Source organism: Salvelinus fontinalis, chromosome 13, assembly GCF_029448725.1.
Source record: "Salvelinus fontinalis isolate EN_2023a chromosome 13, ASM2944872v1, whole genome shotgun sequence".
Taxonomy (NCBI): domain Eukaryota; kingdom Metazoa; phylum Chordata; class Actinopteri; order Salmoniformes; family Salmonidae; genus Salvelinus; species Salvelinus fontinalis.
Window position 1 is genome coordinate 41063975 of NC_074677.1, and position 21623 is coordinate 41085597.

At 43.5% G+C, this 21623-nt stretch overlaps 1 protein-coding gene and 1 long non-coding RNA gene across 2 annotated transcripts; one reads left to right on the top strand and one right to left on the bottom strand.

Moving 5' to 3' along the window:
• Positions 1-245: 245 nt before the first annotated feature.
• Positions 246-15187, top strand: LOC129868687 (uncharacterized). The gene is made up of 6 exons (XM_055942868.1): positions 246-966; positions 3785-3904; positions 6965-7117; positions 11707-11798; positions 11993-12113; positions 13795-15187. The coding sequence occupies exons 1-6, from the start codon at positions 403-405 to the stop codon at positions 14143-14145; spliced, it is 1401 nt and encodes a 466-aa protein (XP_055798843.1). The 5' UTR covers positions 246-402; the 3' UTR covers positions 14146-15187.
• Positions 9407-10800, bottom strand: LOC129868690 (uncharacterized). Its single transcript, XR_008761793.1, has 3 exons — positions 10490-10800; positions 10155-10223; positions 9407-9613 (listed from the first exon to the last, which is right to left on the bottom strand). It is a non-coding gene; the product is annotated as an uncharacterized LOC129868690 (long non-coding RNA).
• Positions 15188-21623: the final 6436 nt, after the last annotated feature.

Consider the following 21623-nt stretch of genomic DNA (forward strand, 5'->3'; position numbering starts at 1 on the left):
GAAATCAAAGGGCCACTTCCCTCAAGCCCTGACATGTTGACATTTCCGTATCCAGGCTACACCTTCACTGTAGCAATAGAAACAGAAGTTGAAGGAAAGTAAGGGGAGGGTGCAGCCTTTTCTGACATCACACAATTACATCATCACACATGAGATGTTTTTGTCCTATTCATGTCCCTAAATGTTCAGGAAAAACAAGTTGTTAGACATTCTGTGTGTTCCCCCCCCCCCCTCTCTTTTTCTCTCTTCCTCTTTTTTTCTCACTCTGTCATATCCTCTGCTCACTGGCAGTCCGTTTTTTGATATCCGAGTGAGATTGTGAGCTCCTCTTCCATTCTTTCTCTATAACTCTCCTCTCTTGTTGGTTTGCTGTTCTGGCGGTGGTGACCCCTGTGTTAGACCATGGGAGATCCTATAGCTTTCTCCGTCCTAAACAAGAGACTGAGGCCACGGTTCACTGCCATGGAACGCCTCTGCTACTCCCTGGACACACTGGAAGATGGACCACAGCGGCCTGGCACGGTCAGGGATGGTTCAACCACACGGTCTACAATAGTGAGGGATGTATCACAAATTCAAGAAGACTCAAGCTCGACCACGACCAAACCAGAGCAGGAGGATGTGGTAACAGAAGGGTTGATTTCCCTGACTGAAGAGGGGGACATCGGTCCTGAACCGTTGACCACGTCTATGATCAGTGATTGTTCAATGCTGTTTCTGACCATAGAAGATGCTGGTCCTGATGGGTCTGGTGAGCTGACTGTGGTCAGGGACAGTTTGACCGTGGCGAATGACGGTCCAGATGGTTTGACCGTGGTCATTGAGGGAGATGGAGACGGTTCTGATGCGGTCAGTGAAGATAGGAGCACTTCCCGACAGAGCTACATCGATGGAATGTTACCGGACCTCATCAGGAGTGGACGACCGCTCAACAGACGCAGAACACTAGGACCAGTCTCAGACACGGTGAGAGAGAAAGAGAGAGAGTGAGCAAGAGAACAAAAATGAGAGATTATGGTTGTGTGTGTTGTGAGGCAGGAAATGTGCATGCAATGTCATTTGATGCAGTAAATGTTATGGTTTTAAAATATCTTGCACCAGAACATATCTTGCACTAGAATACAAGTCACCTCGTTCAGTACTAGCGTGCAATACTGTGTGATACGGTGCTATATAATGCTATCAGCTCATGGAGACAGGTTTGATTCGTGGCTGTGTATGGTTGCTAAAGGAGATATGTGGGAATATTGTTGTCTCTCTTTGAGCCCTTATCGAATCCAAATCAAATCAAAATATATTAGTCACATGCGCCGAATACAACAGGTGTAGTGAAATGCTTACTTACAAGCCCTTAACCAACAATGCAGTTTTAAGAAAAATACCCCCCCAAAATAAGACTGGCAGTAAAATAACAATAGCGAGGCTATATACAGGGTGTACCGGTACATAGTCAATGTGCAGGGGCACCGGTTAGTCGAGGTAATATGTACATGTAGGTAGAGTTATTAAAGTGACTGTGCATAGATAACAGAGTAGCAGCAGCGTAAAATAGGGAGAGGGGGGGGGGGCAATGCAAACAGTCTGGGTAGCTATTTGATTAGATGTTCAGGAGTCTTATGGCTTGGGAGTAGAAGCTGTTTAGAAGTCTCTTGGACCTAGACTTGGCGCTCCAGTTCCGCTTGCCATGTGGTAGGGAACGGTCTATGACTAGGGTGGCTGGAGTCTTTGACAATATTCAGGGCCCTCCTCTGACACCGCCTGGTATAGAGGTCCTGAATGGCAGGTAGCTTGGCCCCAGTAATGTACTAGGCCGTATGCACTACCATCTGTCGTGCCTTGCAGTCGGAGGCCGAGCAGTTACCATACCAGGCAGTGATGCAACCCGTCAGGAGTGAGGGGCCTGGTGTGTGTGCATGCATATATACAGTACCAATCAAAAGTTTGGACACATCTACTCATTCAAGAGGTTTAAAAAAAAAAAAAAATTACATTGTAGAATAATAGTGAAGACATCAAAACTATGAAAAAGACATGGAATCATGGAGTAACCAAAAAAGTGTTAAACAAATTACATTCTTGGCATTCTCTCAACCAGCTTCATGAGGAATGCTTTTCCAACAGTCTTGAAGGAGTTCCCACATATGCTGAGCACCTGCTGGCTGCTTTTCCTTCACTCTGCGGTCCAAATCATCCCAAACCATCTTAATTTGGTTGAGGTCGGGTGATTGTGGAGGCCAGGTCATCTGATGCAGCACTCCATCACCCTCCTTCTTGGTCAAATAGCCCTTACACAGCCTGGAGGTGTGTTGGGTCATTGTCCTGCTGAAAAACAAATGATAGTCCCACTAAGCACAAACCAGATGGGATGGTGTATCCATGCAGAATCCTTTGGTAACCATGCTGGTTAATTGTGCCTTGAATTCTAAATAAATCACAGACAGTGTCATCAGCAAAACACACCCACACCATAACACCTCCTCCTCCATGCTTCACGGTGGGAACCACACATGCGGAGATAATCCGTTCATTTACTCTGAGTCTCACAAAGACATGACGGTTGGAACCAAAAATCTCAAATTTGGACTCATCAGACCAAAGGACAGATTTCCAACAGTCTGATGTCCATTGCTTGTGTTTCTTGGCCCAATCAAGTTTATTCTTCTTATTGGTGTCCTTCAGTAGTGGTTTCTTTGCAGCAATCCGGCCATGTTGGCCTGATTCACGCAGTCTCCTCTGAACAGTTGATGTTGAGATATGTCTGTTACTTAAACTCTGTGAAGCATTTATTTGGGCTGCAATTTCTGAGGCTGGAAACTCTAATGAACTGCAGCAGAGATAACTCTGGGTCTTCCTTTCCTGTGGTGGTTCTTATGAGACCCAGTTTCATCATAGCGCTTGATGGTTCTTGCGACTGCACTTGAAGAAACTTTCCAAGTTTTCCGCATTGACTGACCTTCATGTCTTGAAGTAATGATATACTGTCATTTCTCTTTGCTTATTTGAGCTGTTCTTGCCGTAATATGGCCTTAATCTTATAAGGCTATCTTCTGTATATCACCCCTACCTTGTCACAACACAACTGATTGGCTCAAACGCATTAAGAAGGAAAGAAATTCCACAAATGAACTTTTAACAAGGCAGACCTGTTAATTGAAATGCATTCCAAGTGGCAACCTCATGAAGCTGGTTGAGAGAATGCCAAGAGTGTGCAAAGCTGTCATCAAGGCAAAGGGTGGCTACTTTGGAATCTCAAATATAAAATATATTTTGATTTGTTTAACACTTTTTTGGTTACTACATGATTCCATATGTGTTATTTCATAGTTTTGATGTCTTTACTATTATTATACAATGTAGAAAATAGTACAAATGAAGAAAAACCCTGGAAGGAGTGTGTCCAACTTTTGACTGGTACTGTGTCTATGCAAATGTGTGTGTGTGTGTGTGTGTGTGTGTGTGTGTGTGTGTGTGTGTGTGTGATGAGCTGTTATATGCGTATCCAGTACAACAGGATTTCTCAATCTCTGATATTTCACTCAGGAATCTGGATTAGCAGGGTTTCTTTTTACCACTGTGTCCGAGTTTTTTTAAGAGAAAGGTTGTGTGCATGTGCATGTGTGTGTCTATGTGCATATGTGCGAGTGCCTCGGGAGGTGGTTTGTGTCTATGTCTGTGTGTTTGCATGTAACACTGTGTCTGTGTATGTCTAGTTGAAGTGAAAAGGGAAATTCTTGTAGGAAGTTGATTAACGTGCTTCTTTACAAATGTGCTTCTGTTTGTTTAGTTGAAGGAGGTGCGTCGGGAGGTGGAGCTATCTCGGAGGCGCAGTCTGAAGCTGAAGGCTCAGGTGGACAAACTACAGGAGAACAGAGAGGGACCGGGATGGAGTCAACACAGAGCGAAGGTAACGCGCACACACACTCGCACACACATTTCAAATACAGCCAAGCATTCAGAGCATTCAAGCAGAACCAGATATTTCAAAGGTCATTTCAAAGGTCATACAATCATTGAAACAGAAACAAAAACAGTGTTATATATATATAGAGGTTGAATAACAACAAGACGCACACAACAATAGGGCTTGAATGGATCATGCTGATAACTGTATGGGAAAGGAGTATGCCTTACTGCACACAAGGAATGAGTCATTTTGGTTTCTGTGGAGCACATCACCTTTAGAAGTCTGTGTGTATGTTGAACTTTCTTCCCTTCTTTCAATCAAATTTCAATCAAATGTATTTATAAAGCCCTTCTTACATCAGCTGATGTCACAAAGTGCTGTACAGAAACCCAGCTTAAAACCCCAAACGGCAAGCAATGCAGGTGTAGAAGCATGGTGGCTAGGAAAAACTCCCTAGAAAGGCCAGAACCTGGGAAGAAACCTAGAGAGGAACCAGGCTATGAGGGGTGGCCAGTCCTCTTCTGGCTGTGCCAGGTGGAGATTATAACAGAACATGCCCAAGATGTTCAAATGTTCATAGATGACCAGCAGGGTCAAATAATAATAATCACAGTGGTTGTATAGAGTGCAACAGGTCAGCACCTCAGGAGTAAATGTCAGCTTTTCATAGCTGATCATTCAGAGTATCTCTATCGCTCCTGCTGTCTCTAGAGAGTTGAAAACAGCAGGTCGGGATAGGTAGCACGTCCGGTGAACAGGTCAGGATTCTATAGCCGCAGGCAGAATAGTTGAAACTGGAGCAGCAGCACGACCAGGTGGACTTGGGACAGCAAGGAGTCATCAGGCCAGGTAGTCCTGAGGCATGGTCCTAGGGCTCAGGTCCTCCGAGAGAGAGAAAGAAAGAAAAAAAGAAAGAAAAAGAGAATTAGAGAGAGCATACTTAAATTCACACAGGACTCCGGATAAGACAGGAGAAATACTCCAGATATAACAGACTGACCCTAGCCCCCCGACATAAACTATTGCAGCATAAATAATGGAGGCTGAGACAAGAGGGGTCGGTAGACACTGTGGCCCCGTCCGACGATACCCCTGGACAGGGCCAAGCAGGCAGGATATAACCCCACCCACTTTGCCAAAGCACAGCCCCCACACCACTAGAGGGATATCTCCAACCACCAACTTACCATCCTGAGACAAGGCCGAACATAGCCCACAGAGATCTCCCCCACGGCACAACCCAAGGGGAGGCGCCAACCCGGACAGGAAGATCACGTCAGTGACTTAACCCACTCAAGTGACGCACCCCTCCTAGGGATTTTTTTACATTTTTTTATTTTTTATTTAACCTTTATTTAACCAGGGAGGCCAGTTGAGAACAAGTTCTCATTTACAACTGCGACCTGGCCAAGATAAAGCAAAGCAGTGCGACAATAAACAACAACACAGAGTTACACATGGGATAAACAAAAATACAGTCAATAACACAATAGAAAAATCTATATACAATGTGTGCAAATGGACCTCCCTTATCTTACCTCATTTGCACACACTGTATATAGACTTTTTCTACTCTATTATTGACCCTATGTTTGTTTATTCCATGTGTAACTCTATGTTGTTGTATGTGTCAAACTGCTTTGCTTTATTCTTGGCCAGGTCGCAGTTGTAAATGAGAACTTGTTCTCAACTAGCCTAGTTGGTTAAATAAAGGTAAAAATAAAATAAAAATATATAAATAAATAAAAATACATCACCAAGAGGTAAAATAGACAGTGAAAACAATAGTGGTCATAAAATCCTTTATAGCACGGCTTTTGATGATCCTTGGTTGGGGTCTGAGCAGATTATTTGTTGCGATTGAAAAGTAATAAAATAGTGGTCCGATAGTCCAGGATTATGAGGAAAAACATTAAGATCCACCACATTTATTCCACGGGACAAAACTAGGTCCAGAGTATGACTGTGGCAGTGAGTAGGTCCAGAAGCATGTTGGTGATGGCTCTGAAAGCCTTTTGGAGTGGGTCTGTGGACTTTTCCATGTGAATATTAAAGTCACCAAAAATTTGAATATTATCTGCCATGACTACAAGGTCCGATAGGAATTCAGTGAACTCAGTGAGGAACGCTGTATATGGCCCAGGAGGCCTGTAAACAGTAGCTATATAAAGTGATTGAGTAGGCTGCATAGATTTCATGACTAGAAGCTCAAAAGACGAAAACGTTGTTTTTTTAAATGGAAATGGAAATTTGTTATCGTAAATGTTAGCAACACCTCCGCCTTTGTGGGATGCGCGGGGGATATGGTCTCTAGTGTAACCAGGAGGTGAGGCCTCATTTAACACAGTTCATTCGTCAGGCTTAAGCCATGTTTCAGTCCTGCCAATCACATCAAGATTATGATCAGTGATTAGTTAATTGACTGTAACTGCCTTGGAAGTGAGGGATCTAACATTAAGTAGCCCTATTTTGAGATGTGAGATATCACAATCTCTTTCAATAATGGCAGGAATGGAGGAGGTCTTTATTCCAGTGAGATTGCTAAAGCGAACACCGCCATGTTTAGTTTTGCCCAATCTAGATCGAGGCAGAGACACAGTCTCAAAGGGGATAGCTGAGCTGACTACACTGACTGTGCTAGTGGCAGACTCCACTAAGCTGGCAGGCTGGCAAACAGCCTGTTGCCTGACCTGCACCCTAACTCATTGTGAAGCTAGGAGAGTTAGAGCACTGTCTATTTTCGTAGCTAAGATGAGAGCACCCCTCCAGCTTGGATGGAGTCCGTCACTCCTCAACAGGCCAGGCTTGGTCCTGTTTGTGGGTAAGTCCCAGAAAGAGGGCCAATTATCTACAAATTCTATCTTTTGGGAGGGGCAGAAAAAAGTTTTCAACCAGCGATTGAGTTGTGAGACTCTGCTGTAGAGCTCGTCACTCCCCCTAACTGGGAGGGGGCCAGAGACAATTACTCAATGCCGACACATCTTTCTAGCTGACACCTCTCTCTCTCCCCCCTCTCTCTACCCCCCACCCCTCCCTTGCTACCCCTATCTCTCTCTGCAGGTTACAGAGGAGGTTCACTCCATTCTGAGGTTGTTGCTTCCTTTGACAGAGTCCAGCCCAGTAGAACCCGCTGGTCAGGAGAACAGTCTGGATACAGCACTGGTTCTGCTGCGGAACGTAGCACACAAACTAGCATTGAATCACACAGCACAGGTGAGTCTTAACTAGCACTGAGCCACACAGCACAGGGTGAGTCTAAACTAGCTCACAAGTCTCAGCCACACAGTACAGGTGAGCTCAGACTATATTTTGAGGAGTTGCTACCTGATTGTCAAAACAATAACATTTATTTAAGTTTTTGGGTTCCAAAATATTTCCTCCAATTTGTTCTTAGTGAATGTGACCCAGGCTTATGACACAGTCTTGCACTCATACAGTCATACCTCTCAGGGGAGTTTAAATCGGATCAGAATATATTAGCAAACAATTTAGGCAGAGGAACCATCGATACCAAGAAACCAGTGGTGGCTGCTCAGAGGAAGGGGAGGACCGTCCTTCTCAGTGAATTTCATAAAAATGGTAAAACATTTAAAAAGTTATCCTTTTTAGATAAAGCTATATTAAATATGTTCACGTCATCAAATAATTGGTAAAAACACACTGTTTTGCAATTAAGGTCTACAGTAGCCTCATCAGCACTCTGTAGGGTAGCACCATGGTGTAGCCGGAGGAGAGCTAGCTCCTCCTCTGGGTACATTGACTTCAATACAAAACCAATGAAGGCTCGTGGTTCTCACCCTCTTCTATAGACTTACACAGTAATTATTAGGCATTTATTATTAGGCATTATACCAACAACGCAGTTTTAAGAAAATACCTAAAAACAAAAAGTATGAGAGCTCTTGCAGCATGGACTGACATGTTGTCCACCCAATCGAAGGATCAGAGAATAGACTGTAGTACTGAAAGCGTAAGCTACAGCTAGCTAGGACAGCAGTGCATAAAATGTGGTGAGTAGTTAACTCAAAGAGATAGAAACACAATAGTTGAACAGTTTTTAACAAATGAATTTCTTAAAAATAAAGGAGAAGTAAGAGAGAGAGAGAGTCATTTTGTTTCAGTTTTACAAATGCAGCTTGCTAGTTAAGCCTATGTTCTTAACTAGCTGGCTATGACTAGCCAACACATCACTGGAACTCTTCCAAGTCAAAGTAAACTTCTGGTTTTATTAATTTATGGCCACCGGGGCTTGTTATGACAAATAATGTTCCCCAGCCAAATAGTATCCCCCTCTGATTTACAATGGGATTCGATAAACTATTACCGTCCGTTGCTATATCAACAGTGTGATGACCTAATGATTAGACGTTTGGAGATCATTACAGCCTAAAATACATTATTTTCATCATCGCTATGCAAACAAGGCTGATTTCCGCAACAATTTCGCTGTTTAAACAAGTTATGTTTAGCCAATAAATGTAAAACTTAATTTGGGTACCTTCCTAACATAATAACACGAAATCCACGTCTTAAACATCGCTAAATTTCGGAAATGGCAAAGAAAACGTGTAATCTGCTTGACACATTAAAGTTATTTACCTTACAGATCAGGAAAACAGCTAATTTCCACTCCATTCATATGCAAATCAGATTGATTCAATAACTGGCTTGTCTGGCTGTCATGTTTTTATTTTAACCTTCCCTTATCTACACTGAAATAATATAATTTCAGTAATCCTCTATTATGATAAAAATATATATATATATCTCGCGTAGCTCATTAGTACACCCTTGTGGTTGAATATATATGTCTCAATTGTAGGTCCTAAGATACAACAATGAATAATGTGGAACAAATAACTACCATCAAAGGATACCTCACAACTTACAATAATGAACACCTTGTGAAACAGCTGTGAAAACCAACCTGGCAATATTTAAGATTTTAATACATAAACTTACATAGTTTTTGGTACAGTTGTGTCATTAATTTATTTTCACAGATTTGTTGTGCACTCACATGGCAATCATAGACTAAAATACTGAATTCTGGTGTGTGGAATGTAGGAGTTTCTGCCTGTCACTGGTTTTCAACAGGCAGCCAGTCTCAGAAGGGGAACTTGAAGAGGGAGACGGCAGTCCAGACACTGCTGCTCTCTTTGTTCTGAGTGTTTGCAGTGCTCTTGTTTTTTCTGTGTTTCTCACATATTATGTGCCGGGTATGATAAAGCAAGAAAACCTTCTTAGCAGATAATGACAACAACAGTAGCTGTAGATGATGTAATAAAAAAGGACACTTACCGATCACGTGCCATGGTGAAAAAACGTTGATGGGCTTCAACTCCGGCGCCACAGTCTTCGCCCTCTCAATCTTCTGGCAGGCCAGACAGGGTACTGACCTTTAAGCAAAAAGTGACAACTTTAACATTGTGTGCTCTCTGATATGACATTCATTGAACTCATAATAATTTCAGATACAATATAATATGATTAATAAACAAAAGGTTATTTCACTTGCCCAGCTGTCCACCTCCTTGACAATTCCCCATCAGAAGAAGCGTAGGTTGATTTTGGCAATCATGCGCTTCACTCTGAAATGGCCACCACGCATCTCGGTCAGCACAGCCAGAGTAGCCTCCTTCTCCTCCTCAGTAAAAATCACCCTCCCGTGTGGCTGGCCATCCTTCCCCCGTAGGTAGATATGATTGCCTAACAAGTTTGAAGAGAAGAGTTGTTGAAATACTCAAGTCTAAGTACATTTGCTCTGCTGTCTTTCCCTCTCTGTCCTCCACTCTCTTCCCACCTCTCTCCCTCCCTCTCTCATTTTCACCCTTTCTCTCCCTCTTTCACCCGCCCCCCCACTGTCTGTCTAGTGAAGATACCTAGTTAAGGGCATTTGGAATTACCATAATTGCTTATTTACACCTATTCATTTGATTGATCAGGTTTAACTTATAGCTAGACACCTCAATATGACAGACATATAACTATATCAGTGGAGGCTGCTGAGGGGAGGACGGCTCATAATCATGGCTGGAATGGAGTCAATTGAATGGTATCACCACATGGAAACCACCTGTTTGATACCATCCCATATACTCCATTTCAGACATTATTATGAGCCATCCTCTCCTCAGCAGCCTCCACTGAACTATATGTATAGCTAGCAACTAGTTAACGTTAGACGGAATATGGTTGTCCACACGAAATCCGTCCAATTATCTAATAGAAGTTAACTGCTTAACGTTACCCTGAACTGTGAATTTCTCTGCATGTTGCGCCTCTTGTCGAGATCAGTGCTGTCTTCATCGTACTTTGCCTGGTTGGAAAGATAAAATAAAATGGATGCCATTGAAGTGCAACTACATACAAACAAAAAGCTGCAATAACAGTTACAGTAGCTTGCTAGCTAGCTAGCTAATGTTAGCTAAATAAAACTGTCTGGCTAGCTAGCTGGCTACTGTAGCTGGCTAGCTGACTAGGCAGGCTGAGGTAAATAAGTACAGTAGCTAGCAACGTTAATCTAAAAATAGCTTAAAATATTTATTCCTATATAACAATATTTACTTATATAAAGACAAATACATGGTAAACAAAGTGTTTTCTTTCCAGTCGTTTCAGTCCTCTGAAGCAGCAGGTAGTCAGCAGGTTGTCACTGTCAAAAACACCATCCTTGGAGAACTATTCTGAGCTAATAATTTTGTTTGGACTGAGCGAGCGTTTATGCAGTGAAATAGAACTAGAACTGCCCGGATCCTCCTTCCTTCGCGACCACTACGAGGTAAAATAGAGCCAAGCAACCAGCATAGCAGTGGACACTTGGTTCATTACGTAATCCGGTCAAAATGTTTCAAGTTTTAGTAACAGCCCTAGCAACAGAAGCTTGAACTTATTGAATTCTATTGTGACGCAGAAGGGGACACAGTTGGGTCGGGGGACACTATTTGGCATGACGGTGTTACTGCTAAACTGCTTACTGACTATAGACTGTAATGTTACTACATGATTGTAGTGGGTTTATTAACACGTTAGTTAGCTATGTTGACTATGACGTTATTTTAGCTAATATGGTAACGACGATGTAGGCTGTGTGTAGCGGTTATGATATGATTTGGCTTGGAAAGTTTTTTTGCCTAGTCACATAGAGCTGATGTGTTGTCCATTGAAGTCCACAAATGAAGGGAAAAGGTGAGAGGAGTAGAGCTCATAGATACGAGAAGGAATACAATGGAGCTCCTATGAAAGTGAGCTGTGTTTACGTGTGATCAGGGGTGTATTCATTTCTCCGATTCTGTTGAAAATGTTTCTTAAACAAAAGCAAACAGAATGAAACAGGGATAAACATAGCTGCATCTGCACTCGTTTGCAACTGTTGGAACAATGATTACACCCTAGATAGATGCAGGCAAGAGTGTGCAAGGTGGTCCTGAATGTGTCACTGTCTGTCCATGTGTCACTTCAAATGTTTCTCTCAACCTGTGTGTGTCTACGTTGTAAACTTTTATTCATAGGCTAGGTTGTAGCAACCTCATGATGGGCATAGGGAACATTTGAGTATCATGTAGTAGCCTAAACCTATCAATGTCATATTGAACTGGGTGAATGGAATATGAATGACAGTCATCCAATATGCTGTAATAGAAATAAGGCCATGCTCAAGAAATGAATTAATTGTCCTCCATCGTCTTAAAAGGCACCGACTTCCACTCCAAGAAACACAATTTTATCTCAATGACCGTATGAATGTCAATTATACAAACTTCCTTTCTTTCCCGACCACTCTTTCCTTTTGGTTTACCAAGGATGCCAAGTCCGGGGGTCGTAGAGAAAATGATGTGGATGACAGTGTTGTTCTACAACAGGCACTACGGGACAGAGACGATGCCATGGAGAAGTGAGTATTCACATACACACGAATGTTCATGCATGCAGACACACATGGCTGACACACTTAACACACACGCACGCACACACCACACACCACGGCAAAGAGAGTTGTCAATACTGCTCGTCTAAAAGAGGGATCTGCATCTTTCCAGTAGAAGAATGAGACGTTGATGGGTTTTTTTTCCACTTCCTGTTGTACAGGAAGAAGGCCATGGAGGCGGAGCTTCTCCGCAGTAAGACAGAGATGATGTTACTTAACAACCAGCTGCTGGAGGCCGTGCAGAAAAGACTGGAGCTCGCTTTGGAAGTAGAGGACTGGAAGGTACTGAGAGAGAGTGGGAGGGAGGGAAAGGGAGAGGGAGGTACTGAGAGAGAGGTGGAGGGAAGGGAGAAGGAGGGCGAGAAGAAGGTACTGAGAGAGATGGAGGGAGAGGGAGGGAGATGGACGAGGGAAGAGGGAAAGAATGGGTGAGGAGGGGAGAGAGGGAGGAGAAGGACGAGGGGAGGAAGGGAAGGGGAGAGAGCAGAAGAGCCAGAGAGGGGATGGAGTTCTGGGTATCGTACTGTAGATAGAGTGGATATACTGTAGAGTGAAGAGGAAAGATGAGAGAGATAGTTGAAAGAAAAAGGTGAAAGAGAGCTTGAGTAATGTGAGCAGAGAGAGAATGTAGAGAGGGAGAGTAGAGAGAGAGTCACAGTCTTTGGGAAGGTCACAGTCTATGGAAAAAAGGGATATGTCTGAGACATACAGTACATACAGTACGAACATGTTACTGTGGAAAACAAGCTCTGACTAATCAGGGGACAATAGCAAATTACCCATGGTTTAACACCAGTGTTGGGGAGTGGTGAACTACATTTAGTTCGACAAGTAATTTCATACCATTTTGCAATTCTAATATTAGTGTTTTCAGTAGTTAATAACTTTTTTGCCATGTAGTGGTGTAGCTAAATACGGGAACTAGACACTACTTTTTTTTGCTAAAATAAAATATGGGTGAACGAGGCAAAAATGTCCTTTCTCTTTTGGCATCTCACTTGAAATACTTTTTGTGTGCCTATTTCTCACTTTTTGAGTTCAGTAGGTTAAATTACACATTCTGTTAACATCTGACTTTCAGTGTGAAGTAATTAATGGGTAGCTTGGTAAATACTGTATATTTTCAGAGTAGCTTCCCACACACACACACACACACACACACACACACACACACACACACACACACACACACACACACACACACACACACACACACACACACACACACACACACACACACACACACACAAAATGAGGGGAGCGGCTGCGTCAACAGCCCTCCGACTCTACTCCATCCCTTCTTCAGTCAGTAGTTGCACATATGTGTCAGGGCAGCAGCAACACAGGTTGCTTAGACTCTAGCTAACCACCAAATGTACTAAATTATCCACACAAGCCACTCGTCAGCCAGCCAGCCATATATCATGAGTTAGATGATTATGATTAATATTATATTATGAAGTTATTATTTAAGAATTCAAGAGCATTGATGATAAAGCACCTGTCCCTGTGCACGGCCCTGCATGGGTATGAAATACACGTACATTATTTACACGGTATAGTGCATTCAGCCGGTACATATCACCAGCTGGTGTCCTAGCATGATACTGTAGTAATAGAGCCTGGAGACTCAGGGGCCATCTGGTGAGAGACCAGCTCCCTCTAGGGGTGCAATAGAACATGATATTATATTACCATCTTGGGGAAAGTAGACCACTGATCTAGCAACAGCCTGTCTTATTCTTTCTTATGATCATAACCACTTATGAATTAGGGGACAGAGCTGATTCTAGGTCAGAATGAACTAAAAAGACAAGTAGTCAGGATATAAACCAAGTTGTACCAAGTTTGGTGTTTTAAGTGGTAGAGGTTGCAGCGTTGGGCAAAAAAAAGATAAACAATATAAATACAATTGCAATACTGGAATACCATGATGAGATGAATAAAAACGTCCCTTTATCAGGACGATGTCCGGTTGATCCTCCAGCAACAGCTCCAGAGCCAGCAACAACAGGCAGCGGAACAAGCCCAGAGGAAGCCGTCCCGTCTGGGGCTGCTGAGGAGGACCAACAGACCCCCTCTACAGAGGCCAGCTTCTACCCCCTTGACCTACACCACTGGACAGGTTCCTGTTAGTACCCCCGTCCCTTCCCCCTCTCCCAACCCCCAGTGTACCCCTGTCACCTGGAGGGACAGGCTGAAAAGGGGGAAGGCGGGTCGTCATAGTGGCCAGGATGCAGAGCAGGCATTGCAGGCATCGCGGTCGTCGAGCGGCAGCAGACTGGAGGACGGGTTCCATACCATAGACTTATAATAACACATCATACACAAAATCACATTTATTTAAGGGAGGGTTACAACTCATATCTATGTACTGTATTTACTGGTAGCTACTTTATCAATCTTTCTAACTGTGGATTCTTACTGGGAGAGATACATTGAGCTGATAGTTAGATACACAGTCCCAAGCAGATTAATTCTCCAATCTACTAGTACTGTGCACCGCTCTGATCTGTTTGGCTTTAGGAAATGATTTTTCAGAGTATTCTGTCTATTGGTGCCTGGATACTACATTTGGGTTGGAGATTTTCCCTCCAACTGTAGGCACACATTTTCTACTGTAATGACAAGCAGTCATGTTGACTGTAACATGTGGCTGATTAAAGGGGCAATCCTTAGTTGCTAGGGAAACATACATTTTTGGACTTAGAAATGAATATCTACCTATTGATTCTTGAAGAATATAACATATAAATGCATACAAAGGCCTAATGAGCTTAGTTCGACTGTCATACTCCATCAGCACCCAAAATATAGGCTTGTTTTACTCCCAAGTTTGTAAACAACATAAATGTAAACAAACAGGGACAATTGCAACCACTGATGGCCACTAGATTATCGCCAGCCGATTTCTCTCGTTAAACCATCAATACATGCTAACATTGAATGTTCTTGAGTGGCCTAGTTACAGTTTTGACTTAAATCAGCTTGAATGGCAAGACTTGAAAATGACTGTCTAGCAATGATCAACAACCAACTTGACAGAGCTTGAAGAATTTTTTAAAGAATAATGTGCAAATATTGTACAATCCAAATGTGCAAGGCTCTAAGAAACTTACCCAGAAAGACTTACAGCTGTAATCGCTGCCAAAGAGGATTCTAACATGTATTGATCCCAGGGGTGTGAATACTTCTGTAAATGTGATATTTGTGTATTCAATTTTTTTTTTAAATAAAAAATAGTATAATAGAATTCATGCTGTAACACAACAAAATGTGGAACAAGTCAAGGGGTATGAAAACTTTCTGAAGTCACTGTATGTATGAAAATAAAAAAGCTGAAACTTTCACAAACATGAACCTGTCAGTTGTTTTGTTCAATGACCCCCACAAGCTTCACAGGACTTGTCTGAAGTCAGTGATGTGCCAACTTCTGTCTAGATCCAGCAAAAAAAGGACTAAATGCATTTCAGGTAAAATAACAACCCAAATGTTTATCTCCCAGGACAAATCAGCAATCAACAGTAAGCTAGTTAAATGTCTGTGAATGTTTCGTGTGTGTTTCGACCTGTCCCCAAATTAATATAGTTGGTCCACAGTTGGTTTTGGTATTTTAACCTGCGTGTCATGAATGTGTCTGGTGGGGATAGACAAAATCAACATTCGCGCGATGGCTGACGCACGTCGCGGAGCCGGTTTGGTCAGCATATGAGATTAACTTTTATTATAGACCAGCCTCCGAGGACCATATTTACACTGACCAGCCTCCGAGGACCATATTTACACTGACCAGCCTCCGAGGACCATATTTACACTGACCAGCCTCCGAGGACCATATTTACACTGACCAGCCTCCGAGGACCATATTTACACTGACCAGCCTCCGAGGACCATATTTACACTGACCAGCCTCCGAGGAGCCTTGCTCATAGACCAGCCATGGAGGCTGTGGGTGACAGGCAGCAGCGAAGAAAAGGACAGTGTACCGTCTAGCCATATACCCAAGTACTTGTATGAGGTGACTACCCCAAGCTCTAAACCCTCAGAGGTATCAATCACACCTGTGGGGAGAGGGGCATTCTTCTTACCAAACCACATTACCTTTGTTTTGGAGGTGTTCAGAACAAGGTTAAAGGCAGAGAAAGCTTGTTGGACACTAAGACAGCTTTGTTGTAGTGCGTTTAACACAAAATCCAGGGAGGGGCCAGCTAAGTGTAAGGCTGTATCATCTGCATAAAAATGGATGAGAGAGCTTCCTGCTGCCTGAGCTATGTTGTTGATGTAAATTGAGAAGAGCATGGGGCCAAGGATCGAGCCTTGGGGTACTCCCTTGGTGACAGGCAGCAGCTGGAACAGCAGATGTTCTGAATTTATACACTGCACTCTGAGAGAGGTAGTTAGCAAACCAGGCCAAAGACACCTCGGAGACACAAATACTCTTTAGCCGGCCCACAAGAATGGAATGGTCTATCATATCAAAAGCTTTGGCCAAGTCAATAAAAACAGCAGCACATCATTGCTTAGAATCAAGGGCAATGGTGACATCCTTGAGGACCTTTAAGGTTACAGTGACACATCCATAACCTGAGCGAAAACCAGATTGCATACCAGAGAGAAGACTATAGACATCAAGAAAGCCAGTCAGTTGATTACTGACAAGTTTTTTCAACACTTTTGATAAACAGGGCAAAATAGAAATAGGACTATAACATTTTATATTTAAATAAAGGTTGAACCGTGGCTGCATTCCAAGCAATGGGAACCTCCCCAGAGGGGAGAGACTGGTTAAAAAGGTCAGAGATTGGCTTGGCGATTATAGGGGTAGCAACCTTAATGAACAAAGGGTCTAAATCATCTGACCCAGATGTTTTTTGGGGGTCAAGTTTAAGGAGCTCCTTTAGCACCTCGGACTCAGTGACCGCCTGCAGGGGAGAACGAGGGAGGACCATCGGGGCTAGTCGCATTAGAAGGGGTGGGAGATGAGGACATGTTGGATGGGCAGGGAGGCAGGGCTGAGTCAAATAGGAGTCCTGATTTAATGAAGTGGTAATTAAAGAGCTCAGCCATGAGCTTCTTGTCGGTAACAACAACATCATCAACTTTAAGGGACATGGGCAGATGTGAGGAGGGTTTATTCTCCAGGTCTTTAACCATTTTCCAGAACTTCTTGGGCTTAGACCCACAGAGAGAGAACAGCTCCTTAAAGTAACTAACTTTGGCCTTCCAGATAGCCTGAGTGCACTTATTTCTCATTTGCCTGAACGAGAGCCAGTCAGCCTGAGTATGCGTGTGCCTTTCACCAAATGCAATCCTTGAGGTGGAATAACTCTGCACGATCACGGTCGAACCAGGGGCTGAACCTGTTGTTAATTCTCATTTTCGTAATGGGGCGTGTTTGTTGACAATACCAATGGAAATATAAAAAAAGAAGGTCCAAGCGTCTTCGGCAGAGCTGATTCAAGCTGATTCTATACCATTTTACATCGGCCAGGTCATGAAGGAGGGCTTGCTCATTAAAGTTTTCGACCAAGCGTTTCACTGAGCAGCCATTACAAACATAGGCTGTAAAACAGTGATCACTAAGGTCATTACAGTAAACACCAGACTGATACCTATCAGGATTATTTGTGAAAATAACATCGAGAAGAGTAGCCTTTTCTGGGTGTTTGGAGTCATACCTTGTGGGATTAGTAATAATCTGAGAAAGATTTAGGGAGTCTAAGCATGGTTTAAGCATGTCCCAGTTTAGGTCACCTAGCAGGACAAATTCAGACTTAGCGTAAGGGGCCAGGAGAGAGCTTAGGGCAGGTAGGGTACAGGCCGGTGCTGATGTAGGACGATAACACCCAGCAACAGTCAATAAAGAGCTATTTGAAAGTTTAGTTCTTAAAACCAGCAAATCAAATTGTTTGGGGACAGACTTGGTGGAGACAACCAAGCACTAACGGTGATCCTTAGTAAAGATTGCCACTTCCCCATCTTTGTAAAATCTGTCTTTCCGAGAAAGGTTAACATCAGTATTCAAAACACTCTACCTCAACCACATTTCAGTAATGACCAACACAGCTGGATTGGAGCTGTGAACCCACACTTTCAATTGATCAATTTAGGTACAGTAATAAGCTTCTAGTGTTAATGTGCAGAAAACACAGGCTTTTACGAGAGCAGAAATCAGGGAAACAGATATCAGTCAGAAGTCAGAATTGGTCAGAATTGGGGCTAGATAGATGGGCCAGGGCAATAGATGGGCCATAGGCGGAAATCCCAGGGGGGACACGACCCCCCCATCTTGGGAGATCCCCCCCAATATATCGCTGTAAACATAACTACGTAATTTCAATAATATTAATAATACGCAATGAAAGCACTTGTGCTGATTATAAACACTTAATACCCCGTTTTTAAGTTTCAAAAGATTGCGACCTCCCCCCGCCCTTTGCCTCACGATGGTTTGATCCGCTGCCATTTCTTTAGCTGGCAAGGTAATAGAGGGTTCGTATCTACTGTCCGAAAGGGACATGTACGTAACTGACGTGAGGTTAATCCAGTCAATCCATAGCAGGTCCATAGCAATGTTATTTATTTATTTATTTTTATGTTGGCAGGGTTCACACACTAGCTGAATTTGCAGAGCTAGCGCGCAAACTAAAGCAAACATTAACTATCAAGCTAGCTAGTACCTATTCCATTTATGTGGCGTCGTCAAAGATGGAATCTTTGCTATCGTCAGTTTATTCCAAGATCAGCATGCAGCTGTAGTGATTCAAAGTCCCTGTGATAAGGTTAGCGATAAACTGAAGTCCAAACTGAACAGAACTACACTCTCTTATACCATTGTCTTAAATATATTTAATGGTCTCGTTGCAAAAGCTAAATTGTCGCTAGTGAACTTTTTTTAAAAAAAAATTCACCTTTATTTAACCAGGTAGCAAAGATTATAGCAAACACCACAGAAACGGAATTGGTGCTCGCTAGCTTTGCAAATGCAGCTATTGTTGGAAGCCAGCCAATATGAAACAAACTATATTCAAATTACGAAAGGTTGCAGCATATGTTGTGTAAATGTGTGTGTGTGCAGCTAGGCCAGCCAGCCAGAAAAATGTCAGAAAAAAGTAAAAAGACGGACATCAGAGTATTTTTCAGTACACCAAAACGCAAAGTAAGAACTCTAGTAGCCTAATATCTCAAAGACTAGTTGATAAAATGTTCATAAGAAAGAAGTGAAATGCTAATGAAAATGTTTCACAATGATGTCATTAGGCAGAGCAGGCAACAGATGGCACACAGACAGCAGAGCTGGGGACAGATATGCAGGGACAGACTGGCAGAGACAGGGAGTCTCAGGTAAGTTTGTTGAGTCTTTGTTTGGCAACATTATGAAAGGTTCTCAATTCTTTTGACTTGTAAAATAGGGACATAATTGGAAAATGCCATTGATACCCCCAATCTCAATTTAAACTGGTGACTAAACTAAGATTTGTTTAAGGCAATGGTATTGCGGCCTCCCGGGTGACGCAGTGGTCTAGGGCACTGCATCGCAGTGCTAACTGCGCCACCAGAGTCTCTGGGTTCGCGCCCAGGCTCTGTCGCAGCCGGCCGCGACCGGGAGGTCCGTGGGGCAACGCACAATTGGCATAGCGTCGTCCGGGTTAGGGAGGGTTTGGCCGGTAGGGATATCCTTGTCTCATTGCGCTCCAGCGACTCCTGTGGCGGGCCGGGCGCAGTGCGCGCTAACCAAGGGGGCCAGGTACACGGTGTTTCCTCCGACACATTGGTGCGGCTGGCTTCCGGGTTGGAGGCGCGCTGCGTTAAGAAGCAGTGCGGCTTGGTTGGGTTGTGCTTCGGAGGACGCATGGCTTTCGACCTTCGTCTCTCCCGAGCCCGTACGGGAGTTGTAGCGATGAGACAAGATAGTAATTACTAGCGATTGGATACCACGAAAATTGGGGAGAAAATGGGATAAAATTTAATGGGGGGGGAAAAAAAAAAAAAAAGGCAATGGTATTGCTGTTGTGATTGATTGTGTAGTTTTGGGTACCGGTAGTTAGGAGTACGGCAAACACCTTATTTCTTTTCTAGGAGACAGACTGTGAGTCAGTGAGGGTGGTGAAAGGGAAAGAGCCAGGGAGAGAGACTTCAGAGGACAGTGTCACAGCCACGGCAGGACCAGGTGTCACCCTTGTTGCCAGCAGCACCAGTATAGGGGACAGTGGCACAGCATTGTCTAGTTACCTCAGTGATGGCACAAAACCATATTAGCCACACCCACAATTTATAGAACCGCAAACTCTTGCCAACAGAGTGTTGACGTTTCAAGAGAGATGGTTTCGCGATTTCCTCTGGCTACATTATAATCCATCAATAAAAGGAGTGTTGTGTTTTCACTGTAGCCAAGGGTTTTCAAGCCAGCCATCTTTTGGCCAAAGAGCAGATGCTGCCTTCATTAGTGCAGGATTTAGGAACTGGAGAAAAGCCATTGAAAAACTCACAGCACATCAAAACTGCCAAACCCACCGCCACTTTGTAATTGTAACAGCACACCAGCTAAATCCAATCAGTGTCCAGTTATCCAGCGCGTGGGGTAAACAGCAGGACGATGCAAGGCATTGCTTGATGAAAATTGTTCGTTCGGTGCGGCATGTAGTAAGACAGGGACAAGCCTTTAGAGGCCACACGGATGACAGTGGGAATTTATACCAGCTTTCGAAACTTAGGGCAGAAGAGGATGATCCCATTTTACTGAAGTGGTTAACAGAGCGTACCACAATGTACACAGGCCCCAAAGCACAGAATGAAATTCTGAACATCATGGCCAATACAGTCATTCGAGCCATTGCAGCTGAGATTAGGTCTCTTCCGATTGTACAATTTTCATTCATTGTTGATGGTACTCAAGATGTCTCTGGTGCTGAACAGGAGAATGTCTGTCTGCGTTATGTTGACCATGACCTTGTCCCTCACAAGGAGTTTATTGGGCTATACAGGGTGTCGGAGACAACAGGCGAGGGCATTGCGAAGGTGGCAACTGATGTGTTGTTGAGGCTCAATTTGCCCATGTCTGGCTTACGTGGGCAGAGTTACGATGGTGCCTCAAACATGGCAGGAAAATACACAGGTGCACAGGCAATTGTGAGGAGGCAGCAGCCATTAGCCCTCTATGTCCATTGTGGAGCACACTGTGTAAATCTGATTACACAGGCTGGCTGCTCAGCCTCCCCACTGATCCGGAATTCCCTTTCCTGGGTCCATCAGTTAGGTGTCCTCTATGGCCAGTCGGGAAGGTTTAATAGCATGTTTGAATCAATTGCCACGTCCAAAGATACAAATCTGACCACCCTGAAACCCCTATGTCCAACAAGGTGGACTGTGCGGACTACTGCTATTAGAGCTGTGCTAGGGCAGTATGAGAGGGTACTAAGCAGCCTAGAGGAGATGGCAAAATCTGCATCCAAGACAGCTTCAACTGCCAGTGGCTTATTCGAGCACTTCAGCAAAGGCAAGACTGTGTTGGGCTTCACACTTGCCTCTGCAGTTCTTGGAGAGCTTGAATGTCTAAACATTTCACTGCAGAAGAAAACTCAGACTGTCTCTGGTATGCAGGCTGCAGTCGAGTGTGTGCGGTCATCTCTTAGGGGCACGAGAAATGATGGAAGCTACCTTGCACTGTATGAGAAAGCAACAACATTGATTGACTCTATTGAATCCATTGAGACGCACTCAAGACGATTTGCTGACAAAGCAGTGGATCACTATAGGGCAGATATTTTAAAGTGTTGGATGGTGTGGATGTTC

What these genes read in the sequence shown, in the direction of transcription:
- LOC129868687 (XM_055942868.1), top strand. Translation starts at nt 403, where the DNA reads ATGGGAGATCCTATAGCTTTCTCCGTCCTAAACAAGAGACTGAGGCCA. An exon ending in TAGGACCAGTCTCAGACACG is followed by an intron (nt 967 to 3,784) that starts GTGAGAGAGAAA and finishes CTGTTTGTTTAG; the next exon opens with TTGAAGGAGGTGCGTCGGGA. An exon ending in TGGAAGTAGAGGACTGGAAG is followed by an intron (nt 12,114 to 13,794) that starts GTACTGAGAGAG and finishes TCCCTTTATCAG; the next exon opens with GACGATGTCCGGTTGATCCT.